The following is a 13249-nucleotide window of genomic DNA, read 5'->3' on the forward strand; positions in this document are numbered from 1 at the left end:
CATTATCTGACCTTTTCCGCTTGACTCATACATATACTAGATATTGCAAATAAGGGAAACCATGGGACCTATGTTTCTTTGGGCCTGGCTTACTTAATATAAATTTTTCCAAGTTTTTCCATTTCCTAACAAATTGGAATTTAATGCTTTAATTTGTAACATATCAACAGATTTTGATAATGTTGAGTAAAGTTTTAAAGTTTCTTTCAGTTAAAAAATTTAATTTCCCTTTAATTTCTTTGTTCCATTAGTTATTTAGATAGAAGTATTATTTAATTTCTACATATATGGAATTTTTCTCTATATATGGAATTTTCCATATATCTGTTATTTGAAATTTAATGTAATTTCCATTGTAATCACAGAAATACTTTATATGATTAAATGAGTTTTTTTTATCACTCAGAATATGTTTTGTGTTGGTAAACATTTTGCATATGAAAAGATTCAAATTTTGCTTTTGTTTGGTAAAGTTTTCTGCAAATGTCAGTTAGGTCAAGCCAGTTGCTAATATTATTAAAATCATACTAATTCATTTTTCTGTCTCCTTGTTCCATTGGGAGCTCAGGGAAAGAGCAAATGCTTATCATGCACAAAGTCCTGGGTTCAATCTTTAGCACCTAAATAAAAAAAACAAGTGAGCTGGGTGCCGGTAGCTCACAACTGTAATCCTAGCTACTCAGGAGGCTGAGATCTGAGGATTGCTGTTCAAAGCCAGCTGGGGTAAGAAAGTCCATCAGACTCTTATCTCCAATTAATTTACCACCAAAAAAAAAAAAATTCCAGAAGTGATGTTGTGGCTCAAAGTGATAGAGCACTCACCTTGAGCTGAAGAACTCAGGGACAGTGTCCAGGCTCAGAGTTCAAGCCTCATGACTGACCAGAAAAAAAAGAAAAAGAAAAAAGAAAAAAAAGCAGCGAGATATCAGGTCACTGATTATACTTTTGAAATATAGTTAAAATTTTGTCAGACATGTTCTTTGTGTGATTTGAAGGCCTGGTTACTCAGTTTGCATTACTGCACAATTGTGCCTGCAGAGCTCTGCAGTGGTAAAAATTCATTTGGATTGTTGCATTTTCTTAATGAATTAGTTCCATTATGAAATACCGTGGTGTAATAGTCTTTGCTCTGAGTGCTGTTTTGCTTATAATATAACCACTTTCATGCTTTCTATGGACTCATTTCTTTCCTCAGCCTTTAACATCCAATCAACCTCACCCTCTCTGTGCCTTTATATTTAAAATTCTTTTTTTTTTTTGGTCATATATAGTTGAGTCTAGCTTTGATGTCCAATCAGAAGAACCTTTTATAGTTTAGATTAAATGGCTTTAGGTAATTTGTATATAATATGATTGTTGACATAGCTGAGTTTGTCATCTTGCTGTTTTCTTATTTTTCTTTTGTTGGTCTTGAACTCAATGCCTGGGCACTGTCCCTAAGCTCTTTTGCTCAGCACTTTTCCACTTTGAGCCACAGCACCACTACTGATTTTCTGCTGGTTAACTGCAGATAAAAGTCTCACAGACTTTCTTGCCCAAGCTGGCTTTGAACCATGATCATCAGATCTCAGCCTCCTTGATAGCTAGGATTCTAGATAGGCATGAACTACCAGCACCCGTCTCTCTTGCTATTTTTCTACCAGCACCCGTCTCTCTTGCTATTTTTCTTTTTGTCCTTTTTTCACTCCCTGCTATTGTCTTCTTTTTTCTTTTCTTTTTCTTTTCATAATAAAAGAATCTTTTTAGTGATTTCATCTTATTTTAATTGGCATAACTAAAATTCTTTGCTTTGTCTTATTTTAGTGGGCATTTTAGCATTTACAGTATATATCTTCCATCATAGTTTGTCTTCAAGTTATGTCATGGTAGCAGAAAAACCTTATAAGGGTATACTTCCATTTCTTCACTCCTAGATGTATTCAGTTGTAGACATTTGTATGTTATAAGCCCTATATTATATTGCTTTAATTATTATTTAAACTATAGTTTATTAATGAGATTAAAACAGGTAAAACCCATGTTGTTACTATTTCAAGTGTTCTTTATGTTTTTATTTTTTAAATTAATCAAAATATAATTGTTTATTTTTTTATACTTTTTATATTTTATTTTTTTTTGTGAATACACTATACAGAGGGGTTACAATTACATGGGCAGGATAATGCATACATTTCTTATCAAGCATTGCAGCCTCCTCCTTTGTTTACCCTTCATATCCCTTTCCAGCCTCCCCCCCCACCCCCTCTTTATATATATAGGTACATATTTTTTACCTGGCATTAATTTTTCTTCTGCCAGAAAGATTTCTTTGTAATTTTACTTACAGAACAGATCTACTCATAATGAATTTTCTCTTTGAAAAATGTCTATATACTCCTTCCCTCCCCCCCCCTCACTGGGGCTGGGCTCTGCCCCTGAACTTCTTTTACTCAAGACTAATACTCTGCCACTTGAGCCACAGCCCCACTTCTGGCCTTTTCTGAATAGTCTATTGGAGATAAGAGTTTCATAGACTTTCTTACCTGAGCTGGCTTTGAACCAGCTCTAAGATCCTCAGATCTCAGCCTCCTGAGTAGCTAGGATTACAGGTGCCCAGCTTCTCCTTTGTTTTTGAAAGAGGGTTTTGCTCACTAACAAACCTAGAGTTTTGTTTAAAGTCTATAGGGTTTGTTGTACATATTATATCTGTGGCTGTGTAATTTTCATCAAATTTGGAAAAAGTATAGCCATTGTTTTTCTTTTGTATCTTCCTTCTATGACCCACATACCATGTTCTGCTTATTTTTGTTTTGTTTTTGTTTCAATTTGACTGTTTTCTGTTACCTTCTTTCTGTATTGTATAATCTGCCATTAATTCCAGTCAGTATATTTTTCATCTATGATATTATTGTTTTTATCTCTGCTAGTTCATCTTTAATTCATCTTCTGTTTTTCTGTATAACTTTTGGAAGAATGCAGTTGTAATAATGTGTTGGGTGTTATATTTCTAATTCTGGCTTGATTTCAGTTGATTCCTTTCCCTTTTCCCCTTTCCCCCAATTACGATATGTGTTCCAGCTTCTTTGCATGAATGCTATTTCTTGTTTTTACATTTGATATTTCTTACTCTGATAAGTACTCCTGAGGTTTGTTTTAGGATTCATTTGTTCAAACAATGTGGTCCTTTCTGGTCTTATTGTTAAAATTTGAATTATTTTCCGTATCAGAGATAAGACTTGTAATTTTTCCCTTTCATTGCCCTGTATCATTTTAACCTGTGGAAACAGTTCCTGTTCACCAGCATGTATGAGGCTGGGCAGTGTGTGTTGACAGGTAGTCATCTTAGTACTCCAGGTGGTAGCTGAAGATCTGTGAGGTTTTCTGTCCACACTGCTCTCCCCTCTCCAAAACGTTCCTGAGAATTCTAGCTCCCTCCATTATTTTTAAATTTTAGTCTCTTGGGTTCTTCCTGGGCTTCCTCTCTGTGTGTTTGCTCTGGAAACTGTCAAGATAATAAGTTGGGACAGTCACTAGTCTTAATTCATTTGCTTTCTATCCTTCAGGGATATTTATTTTTATCTTTTGCCTGATATATGATGTCTTGCAAATAATTATTTTGTATATTCTGTCTGAATGTTTTTGGAGTTGTTTGTACAGAAGAGTAAATGCAATCCTTGTTATTCTGTTTTGGTGGGAGTAGATATTGAGGCTAATCTACTCTCTTTCCCTTACTTGTCCTCAGTTTTTTTACATGCAGCCTAAACAGTTATCCCCTTTGAATCTGCTTACCCTTATTTTTCTCTTCCTACCCATTCTGTTCTTTTTCCTCCTCTTTCTTTCCCTCTCCTCCTTTCTCTTCTCCCTTTCCTCATCTTTTTCCCCTTCTTGCTCTTCTCTCACTCTTGGGTACTAGAGAGTGAGCCTTACGTGGCAAGTTCTGTACGACTTAATTTATGCCCCAGCCCTTTAAGATTATGTTTTGTCTTTGAAACAGGGTCTTGTATTAACTTTGCCTGGGCTGGCCTCACATGGAGATCCTCCTGTCTCTTCACTGTGAGTAGCTTGGATTACAGGTCTGTGTCACCACACTCAGGTTTGTCCTAATTTTCTGTTGCACCTAATGTTTTTTTTTTTTTTTTTTTTTTTACCGTGGACTACTTTTCTGATCTAAAATTATTTAATTAAATAGAGGAGGAAATAATTAGTCTTACAATTTTTGGAGGCCTAATTCAGGATACATTCTATTTGCGTATGGAAAGAAAGATGGAAGTTGTCATTAGCATTAATTTAAAATCTAAGCAGTTTGGAAATACAGGGGCAATATTTCAGCAGAATGCTTAGCAGTGTATAATCTTTTGGCTACAAAAGGTATTTGGTGGAAATGCTGTTTCAACTAATTAGTCTGCTTGGCTCTTACTCAAACTGAACATTTAGCTTGCATTTGCCTTAGATATAGTTGTGTTTGTACATTGTCTGTTAAATTTTCAGACTCATATTTAGGAAATGTGCTTTCTTGTTGCTGAAACGACTAAAACTTAGAATAATTTGAAGAAGTGGTGCTGTGGCTCAGTGGTAGAGCACTAATCTTGAACAGGATAATTTGAAGAGTTATTCTATATATGATCCTTGTTTCTATTAGTAGGAATTCTGTTTTCTTTCCTACTTTAAAACAACCAGAAATGTGTGCTCCTATTCTAAGGTTCTTAAACATAAATGCAGTACAACCTTTTGATTTGTTCTACTTAAGAAGATTCTATTCTAAGAATAGAATTGTCCTCTTTCTCCTCTTCTTTTACTGGAAAAGGATTAACAGTGGAATTTATTTTTTCTTTAAATTTATGAGAGACAAATGACTGAGAAACACTGATAGACTGCCCATATTTTCCTAGGAGTAACTTTCAAAATTACTGAAGGTCAGCTCTGTCTTCTTTCCTGGTAATCTATGTTATAACAAGGTGATGATTGATTTTCATAATGAAGCAGACTACTAAAATAATATAAAGCATTAAGGCTAAGGAACCAACAGAAGAAATGACCCTGAGTCACTGATGGTGAATAAAACCACTTTTTCAATCCCTAAAACGCTTCAGTTTTAAACTGTGGTTTTGGTAAAAGAGCACTGTGTTAATGGGGGGTGGGGGAAAGACTGAAATGAATTGAAGCTTAAAGTTACACTATTATTAGCATCACTGCTAAATACTCGGTGACTGAGAAAACTATGTGACTGAGATAACTATTGTTATCCACTATAACTTAAATGACCATTTAAGGGTAGTTTTATTAAGCTTAGTACATTAATGGCCTGTTTACTTAATCCTAATAAAAACTTTAGCAAGTAAATAGATTCTACATATGAGAATACTATTTCTAGAATATTGAGTGACACTCAGAATGTCAATCAACTATAGTATTAAAGAACGATTTAATTTTTTAATAAGGTTTTTATTGTGAAAATACCATACAGAGGGGTTACAATTACATGAGCAAGGTAATGAGTACATTTCTTTTTATTTATTTATTTTATTTTATTTGTGAACATACTGTACAGAGGGATGAGTACATTTCTTATCAAGCATTGTTGCCTCCTCCTTTGTTTTTCCCCTACCATCCTTGCCCTCCCATCTCTACAACTGCCCCCTCTGCCCCAGCCAAAGTTGTAAAGTTCGTTTTTCGACATAGCAACAGTTTAATTTTAAAACCATGATGTTCCTTCCATCTCTAAAGCTATGAACTATCATATGTGCTAACATAGTAAATTTCCAAATTGCTTTGAATCTGGCTCTAATTACTGTTACCATCCATCAGTTTTCCTACCTGAATTGCATTTTCACTGTATAAAAAACTTACATGTTTTACCAGACTTGTTGCACTAGTGACTGTCTTCTTTGTTTGAGATCTTAAAGCATTTATTATGTATTTTTCATTCACTTAGTAGTTATGCATTTGAGATATATGTTTTAAATTTAGAAGTTGGATGGCTCCTAAATTATTTAAATCTCTGGTTGTATATGTATTACTACCACACTTAGATTGGTAACCTACAAAGATACCTTCCTGGTCTTTTGGCAGTAACATACCTTTGTGTCTATAGTATAACTGAATAATGTATGAGTGAATGATTAGCTAGATTTTTAGCAATGAACATTCTTAGCTATTCACTTTTTTTTTGTTGTTGGTCGTGGGGTCTGAACTCTGGGCTTGGGTGCTGTCCCTCAGCTCTTCAGCCCAAGGCTAGCATTCTACCACTTGAGCCATAGCACCACTTCTGGCTTTTTTCTGCTTAAGTGGTGCTGAGGAATCAAACCCAGGGCCTCATCCATGCCAGGCAAGCACTCTACCGCTGAGCTACCTTCCCATCCCCAGTTAATCACTTCTCATGGGCAAATTTACTTTATGTTTTGTGAAATTTCAAATTCTGTGACATTTTATCCAGGAAAAAATGTTTTTCAGACTTTTAAATTATAACATTTGAAAGAATTATCAAAGTAAGTTAAAGTTTGCATAAAGATACATTTTTTTCTACAGAGAAACCAGTTACTTTGCCATAGAGCTGTTTTTTTTCTCTTTCTACATTTTTTCCCTGCAAATAAATCAGAAGAACATCTAAGGAATATTTAAAATATCTGTTTGCCCTACTACCACTACTTGGAAGTCAGCTGAACACCAGTAGCACACACTTATAATCTTAGCTATTCAATAGGAAGCTGAGAACTGAGGATCTTGGTTCAAAGCTAGCCTGGCAAACACATCTGAAAGATGTGTTAATCAGCAAAAAGCCAGAAGTGGAGATACAGCTTAAGTGGTAGATCATTGGGCATGAGCAGAAAAAAACAAGAATAGTGTGGACCTGATCAAGTCTCCCCATACCAGTACTGAAAAAAAAAAAGGCAACTTTTGACTGCCTGCCATCCGTGCATGCCTTTCATCCCATCCTGGTTTGAGGGTGAGGACTGAGGCTGAAGTATCAAAGGTTGAAACCACCCTGGGCTTGTATACATAGCAAGATCCTATCACAATATAACAAACTAACGAAACAAAAAAGTCAGTTAACTTTTCTGGGTTTTAATTTTCTCGTCCATCAAAAAAAAAAAGCTCAATCATTATTGTCTTTTGTAGGTACATTATTCCAGAATTTGCTAAATCATTAGGTTTGAGGTAAATTAGATTTCAGAATTGGGAAGTAGCATTTGAATTTTGTACTTAACACATTATATTAATCATTTTTCTTAAAAGTTCTTTGTGATTTTACTTTTATGCCTTTATGGTTAATTTTCTTTTCTTACTTATCAGTACTCCCTCACGTGTTGCTAAAGGAGGAATCGACCACACCAAGATGAGTCTACATGGTGCTAGTGGGGGACATGAGAGATCAAGAGATAGACGAAGGTCAAGTGACAGATCACGAGATTCATCTCATGAAAGAACAGAGTCTCAACTCACTCCTTGTATTAGAAATGTTACTTCTCCAACCCGACAGCACCATGTTGGTATGTACAGTTGGCTAACTTTACCAGCTCTTGAAAATACCATTTCCTGTTACAATGTGACAGTTTTTCTTAATCCTTCAGAGTAAAATTTGATTCTTCCTCATTTAGTTCTTTGTATTTTAACTGAACTTGATTCTTGCTGTGGAAAAAAAAACAAACAAACCACACAGCTTATTGAATACAACTTAAAGGTGTTTAATTTTTTTGTGGGTACCAATCCTTAGGCTTGAAGTTAGGGCCGTGATGTTGTTCTTGAGCTTTTTTGCTAGTAGCTATCGCTCTGCCATTTGAGCCACAGCTCCACTTTGAAGTGTTTTTGGTATTTTATTGGAGATTAGAGGCTTATGGATTTTCCTGCCCACATTAGCATCAAACTGCAATCTGCAGATCTCAGCCCCCAGTAGCTAGGAATATAGGTGTATATATAAATATATATGTATGTATAGTTTTATTATAAGATAGTTTATAGTAAGTTATTAAAATTCTTATTAATGCTTACAAAGTGAAAGAATACCACTATAGAATAAATTATTGATTCTCATTTTGCCACTGTTTCAGATTTTATAATAAAAATAGAAGAGAGAACTGTGAAGTGTTTTATTTTCTTAACAAGTAGCATAAGTCTTTTCTTTCCTCCCCACTCTATGCTGTAAACGAACATTATTACCCCAGTTGAACACATTGTGTGACTGTAAAGCATGAGTGAAGCAGATGTTTCTAAGCAGTATGAGTTTGCTGATTGTCATTTTCCTGTAGGGAAGGCACAAATTAAATACTTTGATGTAGGTCCTAGGGGTATAGTTTTAGTAGTAGAGTAAGTGCTTAACATATGAAACATTCAGATGGGCTCAATCCCTGGCACCTGAAAAGTAAAAAAGATAAAAATTAATTTGGGCCAGGTGTATAGCTCAGTAGCTGAACACCAGCTTACCATGTTCAAGTCTTTTATTCCCTAGAACATACAAAAAATAACTATATAAGATAGTTTCTGGTAGTTTGTAAATCAAAATCTTTAATATTAGGACATAATTATGTAAATTGATTTATTGGACAATATGTAAATAGATTATTTTAAGAAAGACTAATATTTATAAGCCAGAAATTAACAGAAATATAAATAAGAATTGACATTACATACAGTTTAGTGTCTGGAAAGCAGGATAGGGGAATATAAGACATTATTTTATTAGCTTAGCAAATTTACTTTGGGGATGCTACTAGCCATTGTGGGAGCAGGTGATAGAAAGGAGATGTCAGAGTAACTCTGTATGATATACAGAAAACCTAATTATATAATCAGTAATGTTATACAGAGTGTTCTAAGTAGCCTGAGTCATGAAAGAATTTGGCAAAGCTGATGAAATTGATGAGACAGAGGTACATTTTTAGGTCACCTTTAAAGTTTAGTAATCTAGCCTCTACATAAAAATGTATCACGAAATCTTGGTTTCCAAATTTCAATAATGATTTTTGCCTATAGAAGTTATACATGATAATTCCAGAGCTTGTAAAATTTGTAGAATCATTTTATTTAACAACAAAGAATAAGAATAGAACATATAAGCAGTTATTACTAAAACTACTTTGTATGGTAGATATTGAAATCGTCATGTCTTGAAGTAAGTAATTATTCTTCCGTTAGGATCTCCCTTTTGTGAGGTAAATTGTTGATTTTATTTTTTTTTATTTTTTTATTTTTTTGGTCAGTCATGGGGCTTGAACTCTGGGCCTGGGTGCTGTCCCTCTAGTGCTCTACCACTTGAGCCACAGCGCCACTTCCAGCTTTTTCTGCTTATGTGGTGCTGAGGAATTGAACCCAGGGCCTCATGCATGCAAGGCAAGCACTCTACCACTGAGCCAACTTCCCAGCCCAAATTGTTGATTTTAGAGTAACCTTATTAACATAGTGACTGTAGAGTTTATACTTTATGTTTCAGAGAAGTGTTAGTCTTTTTAGTAGTTAGGATAGTTAAGTTGCTGTTTTTATTTATTGTGATGGTCCATACTTACAATAGTAGCACTTAGAGGATGAGACAATAAGATCTTGAGTTCAAGGCCAGCGTGGAATCTGTCTCAAAAATAAAAAAAAATAAAAAATTGATAGTTTCATTAATCTTCTGTAAACTTTCACTGAATACACATTTGACTTGTGAGAATATTTTATTCCTTTGGTTTCTGTGTATTTTTCAGGAGAATAACAATATAAAAATTCAGTTGAAGTTTGATATTAGTAGAAGTCAATATTAGCTATCTATTTCTTTAAATTAGTCTATGAATAAGTCTGACACTGGTGACTCACACCTGTAATCCTGGCTATTCAGGAGGCTGAGATCTGAGGACATCAGTTTGAAGCCTGTCCAGGCAGAAAAGTCTGTGAGAATCTTATCTCCAATTATGAGCCAAAAAAAATCTGAAGTGGACCTGTGGCTTAAATGGTAGAATGCTAGCCTTGAGCAAAAAGTGCACAGGGACACACCCAGGCCCTGAGGTCAAGCCCCCCAGTATTGGTACACACAAAAAATGTCTGAAAATAAGATTTTATAAAGAATATTTTGATGTTTTAGATTTTACTGCTGGAAAATAAACTGCTTATTGTCTTTTTTGAAATAATAAAGCAGATATGCTGTTTTATTTAAAACAATTTTTCTAATTTAGACATTTTTTTAAACATGAATAGTTCTTGAATTTTTTAAAAGAAAATTTGTATAACTTTGTTTATATTTTTGTTCCAGAGCGAGAAAAAGATCATAGTTCTTCTCGTCCAAGTAGTCCTCGTCCTCAAAAAGCCTCCCCAAATGGTTCCATGAGCAGTGCTGGGAACAGCAGCAGAAACAGCAGTCAATCAAGTTCAGATGGCAGCTGCAAGACATCTGCAGAGATGGTATTTGTGTATGAAAATGCAAAAGAAGGAGCCCGGAGTATAAGAACGTCAGAACGTGTGACATTAATAGTGGATAACACGAGATTTGTTGTAGATCCATCCATTTTCACTGCACAACCTAATACAATGTTGGGCAGGTTGGTATTGCTGCTTTTTTTTTATGAACTGGAAGGTTCTTTTGAAACCACTGCTTTATTTATTTATTTATTTCAAATTATGTTTTGTAGTAGTTCTCTGTTGAAATATAGTATAGTGTTCCACTCTCTTTTCATGGATGAAAAACTGTTTTGGAGATTAAATTACTAGTTCAAGTTAATACAGCTAGAATATGGCAGAGATAAAGGTTGAACTTTATTTTGTTTCTAATGTTCTTTGCAGTAACTGTAGGAATAGGATACTAAACTGTAGGAATAGGATACTAAAGGATCTCTACAGATTGAGACCATAGATTGAATCTAGTATATTTCTTGAACGTTCCCAAATTCAGCTACCAGGCACAGAGAGAAGCAGCATTGTTTAAAGAGAAAGAATTTTTCTCCTGTGAAGTCAACATGAGTTGTCAGTTTGATGTAGATATTCTGAAAGAGAAAAAGAAGAGTGACATTAATATGTACACTTAAGATAAAAGAAAGGAATTAATAGTTCTGATTTGTGCTGGTACAGAGTAATAGATTAAAGTTGGTAGTTATGCAAACACAAGCTACGAAGCATACAGATAATATAGACTTGATTTTCAACATGTCCAAAATGAAGATCAGATAGTTCTTAAATCAGTATTGTTCTCTGCAATTAAAGTAGTTACATAAATGTAACAGAAGTTTTACATAAGGCAAAAACTTAGGATATTTTTTTCTAGTTTGCTTGCATGGTGACTATGTGAGTGCATAACCGTGTAGTGTGTGTATATATGATTTGTTAGTATGTTGGAATATACAATAAATGCTGAGATTGTGATTTTATACATTTGAGGAGCGAATAAAATTTTCTTTTAACATAGACACTTGACTTTACCTCTGAAAATGTATTTTTTTTTACTATAATGAGGGGGGGATTATTGATGGAAGCTATTAGAAAGATGACATTGTTAATTTATTTTTACATAAAATTCAAAGCAATAAAAAGTGATTTGAAATTTGCATCTGCTGTTTTTAAAATTTTTTTAAAGCATTGATATGGTCTGAAAAGAGTAGCTTTTGCTTTTTTCTTGAAAGTTCAAGTATTTGAGAAAAATTGCATGACATTTGATTCTTGAAAGACTATCTTCTCTTATTAAAATCAGTGAAAGCTTTCTTTTATGTTTGTTGACTAAAGAATATCTTTGGGGATGAAAATTAATATTCATTGGAAAACAGTGACATTCTTTTGGAAACTTTGAAATAAAAAAAGCTTTGTCCTTTGTGGATTTCTGTTACAACAAAAAAAAAAACATTGAAATTAGGAAACTATTGAAGAAAATACTTCGGACAACTGGACTTATTTTCCATATCACTGAATTCAGACCATGATTTTTAATTTTTCTTGAGTACTGCATCAGGCTTTTCAATTTCAAAGAACCTATTTTGTAAATTATCTCTTTCTAAATAATACTGTAAAAGAGTCAACAGTGTTACTTGAAAAATCATAAATGCACTTACCTTTTTCTTATATAAAAGTATTAAGAGCTTTCTACTCAATTCAACTTTCCATTCACTTCATCCTTGTTGGATAGAAAATCAAATTCTGACATTTGATTGTGGCCTTTTCAATTCCAGGATGCAAATTTATCATTTTGAGTAGGTTGTGAAACATAAAGAAGGCTAACTTGCCTGTCTCATCTTTTTTTCAGTTTACCTTGCTATATGTACTATTACAGCAATAACTTTGTGATGAAAACAGCAGTTTAAGGAAAAGGCAGATAACATGGTTCTCCCCTCACCCTCCCTTCCTCTCTCTGGAATAGAAATAACCCTTTACTCTTAAATGTTTTATTTATTTTTCTCCTGAGAAGAAGGAATTGGACATTTTTTTTAACTTCTAAGTATTTTCATTTGATTTTATCATTACAGAAAACCTATACTGCTGTTCCTACCTATCAAGAAACTTTAATTTTCTGTCTTTTTTTTTCTTTTTTTTTTTGGTCCATTGTGGAGCTTGAACTCAAGGTTGGGCACTGTCCCTGAGCTCTTTTGCTCAAGACTTGTACTTACTTTACCACTTTAAGCCACAGCTTCACTTCCAGTTTTTGAGTAGTTAATTGGAGATAAGAGTCTCACAGAGACTTTTCTGCCCCAGCTGCTTTGATCTTCAGATCTCAGCCTCCTGAGTAGCTAAGAGTACTGGTGGCATGAGCCAACAGTACCCAATTTAATGCTTTTTGATTTGTAATGTTTGTTAGGTTAAATTTCTGATAAGGACTCTGGAATTAAGTTAATGATATTCTTTTGTGTTTAATTCCTTTTCTATTTTGTGCATCAAACTGATTTTCCCTATTGAAATATTCTGTAATGCTTCTTAATTATTTGCTGCTATAGGATGTTTGGGTCTGGCCGAGAACATAACTTCACACGTCCCAATGAGAAGGGAGAGTATGAAGTGGCTGAGGGAATTGGTTCCACAGTGTTTCGAGCTATCCTGGTAAGTATGATTTGTTTTTGTTTTTGTTTTGTGTTGTGTGTGCAGGCCTGTACATCCTGGAGCTTGAACTGGGGCCTGGATGCTGCTTCTGAGCCCTTTAGTCTCAAGGCTACTGCTTTACGACCACTTGAGTTGCAGCTCTACTTGTGACTTTTTAAAATTTATTTTATTTTTATTTTTTGGGGGGGTCCAGTTATGGGGCCTGAACTCTGGGCCTGGGTGCTGTCCCTCAGCTCTTCAGCTCAAGGCTAGAGCTCTACCACTTGAGCCACAGCGCCACTTCCAGCTT

The 13249-nt window shown here is 34.4% G+C and overlaps 1 protein-coding gene across 1 annotated transcript in view; it reads left to right on the forward strand.

Annotated features, from left to right (window-relative positions):
* Nucleotides 1-13249, forward strand: part of Btbd10 (BTB (POZ) domain containing 10) — a 42033-nt gene that overhangs the window by 16462 nt on the left and 12322 nt on the right. Inside the window, exons 2-4 of the mRNA XM_013028669.1 lie at nt 7270-7466; nt 10199-10484; nt 12858-12960. Coding sequence (XP_012884123.1) covers nt 7270-7466; nt 10199-10484; nt 12858-12960 — 586 coding nt within the window. The remainder of the gene's footprint in view (nt 1-7269; nt 7467-10198; nt 10485-12857; nt 12961-13249) is intronic.

The sequence above is a fragment of the Dipodomys ordii genome, unplaced genomic scaffold, assembly GCF_000151885.1.
Source record: "Dipodomys ordii isolate 6190 unplaced genomic scaffold, Dord_2.0 Scaffold113, whole genome shotgun sequence".
Taxonomy (NCBI): Eukaryota; Metazoa; Chordata; class Mammalia; order Rodentia; family Heteromyidae; genus Dipodomys; species Dipodomys ordii.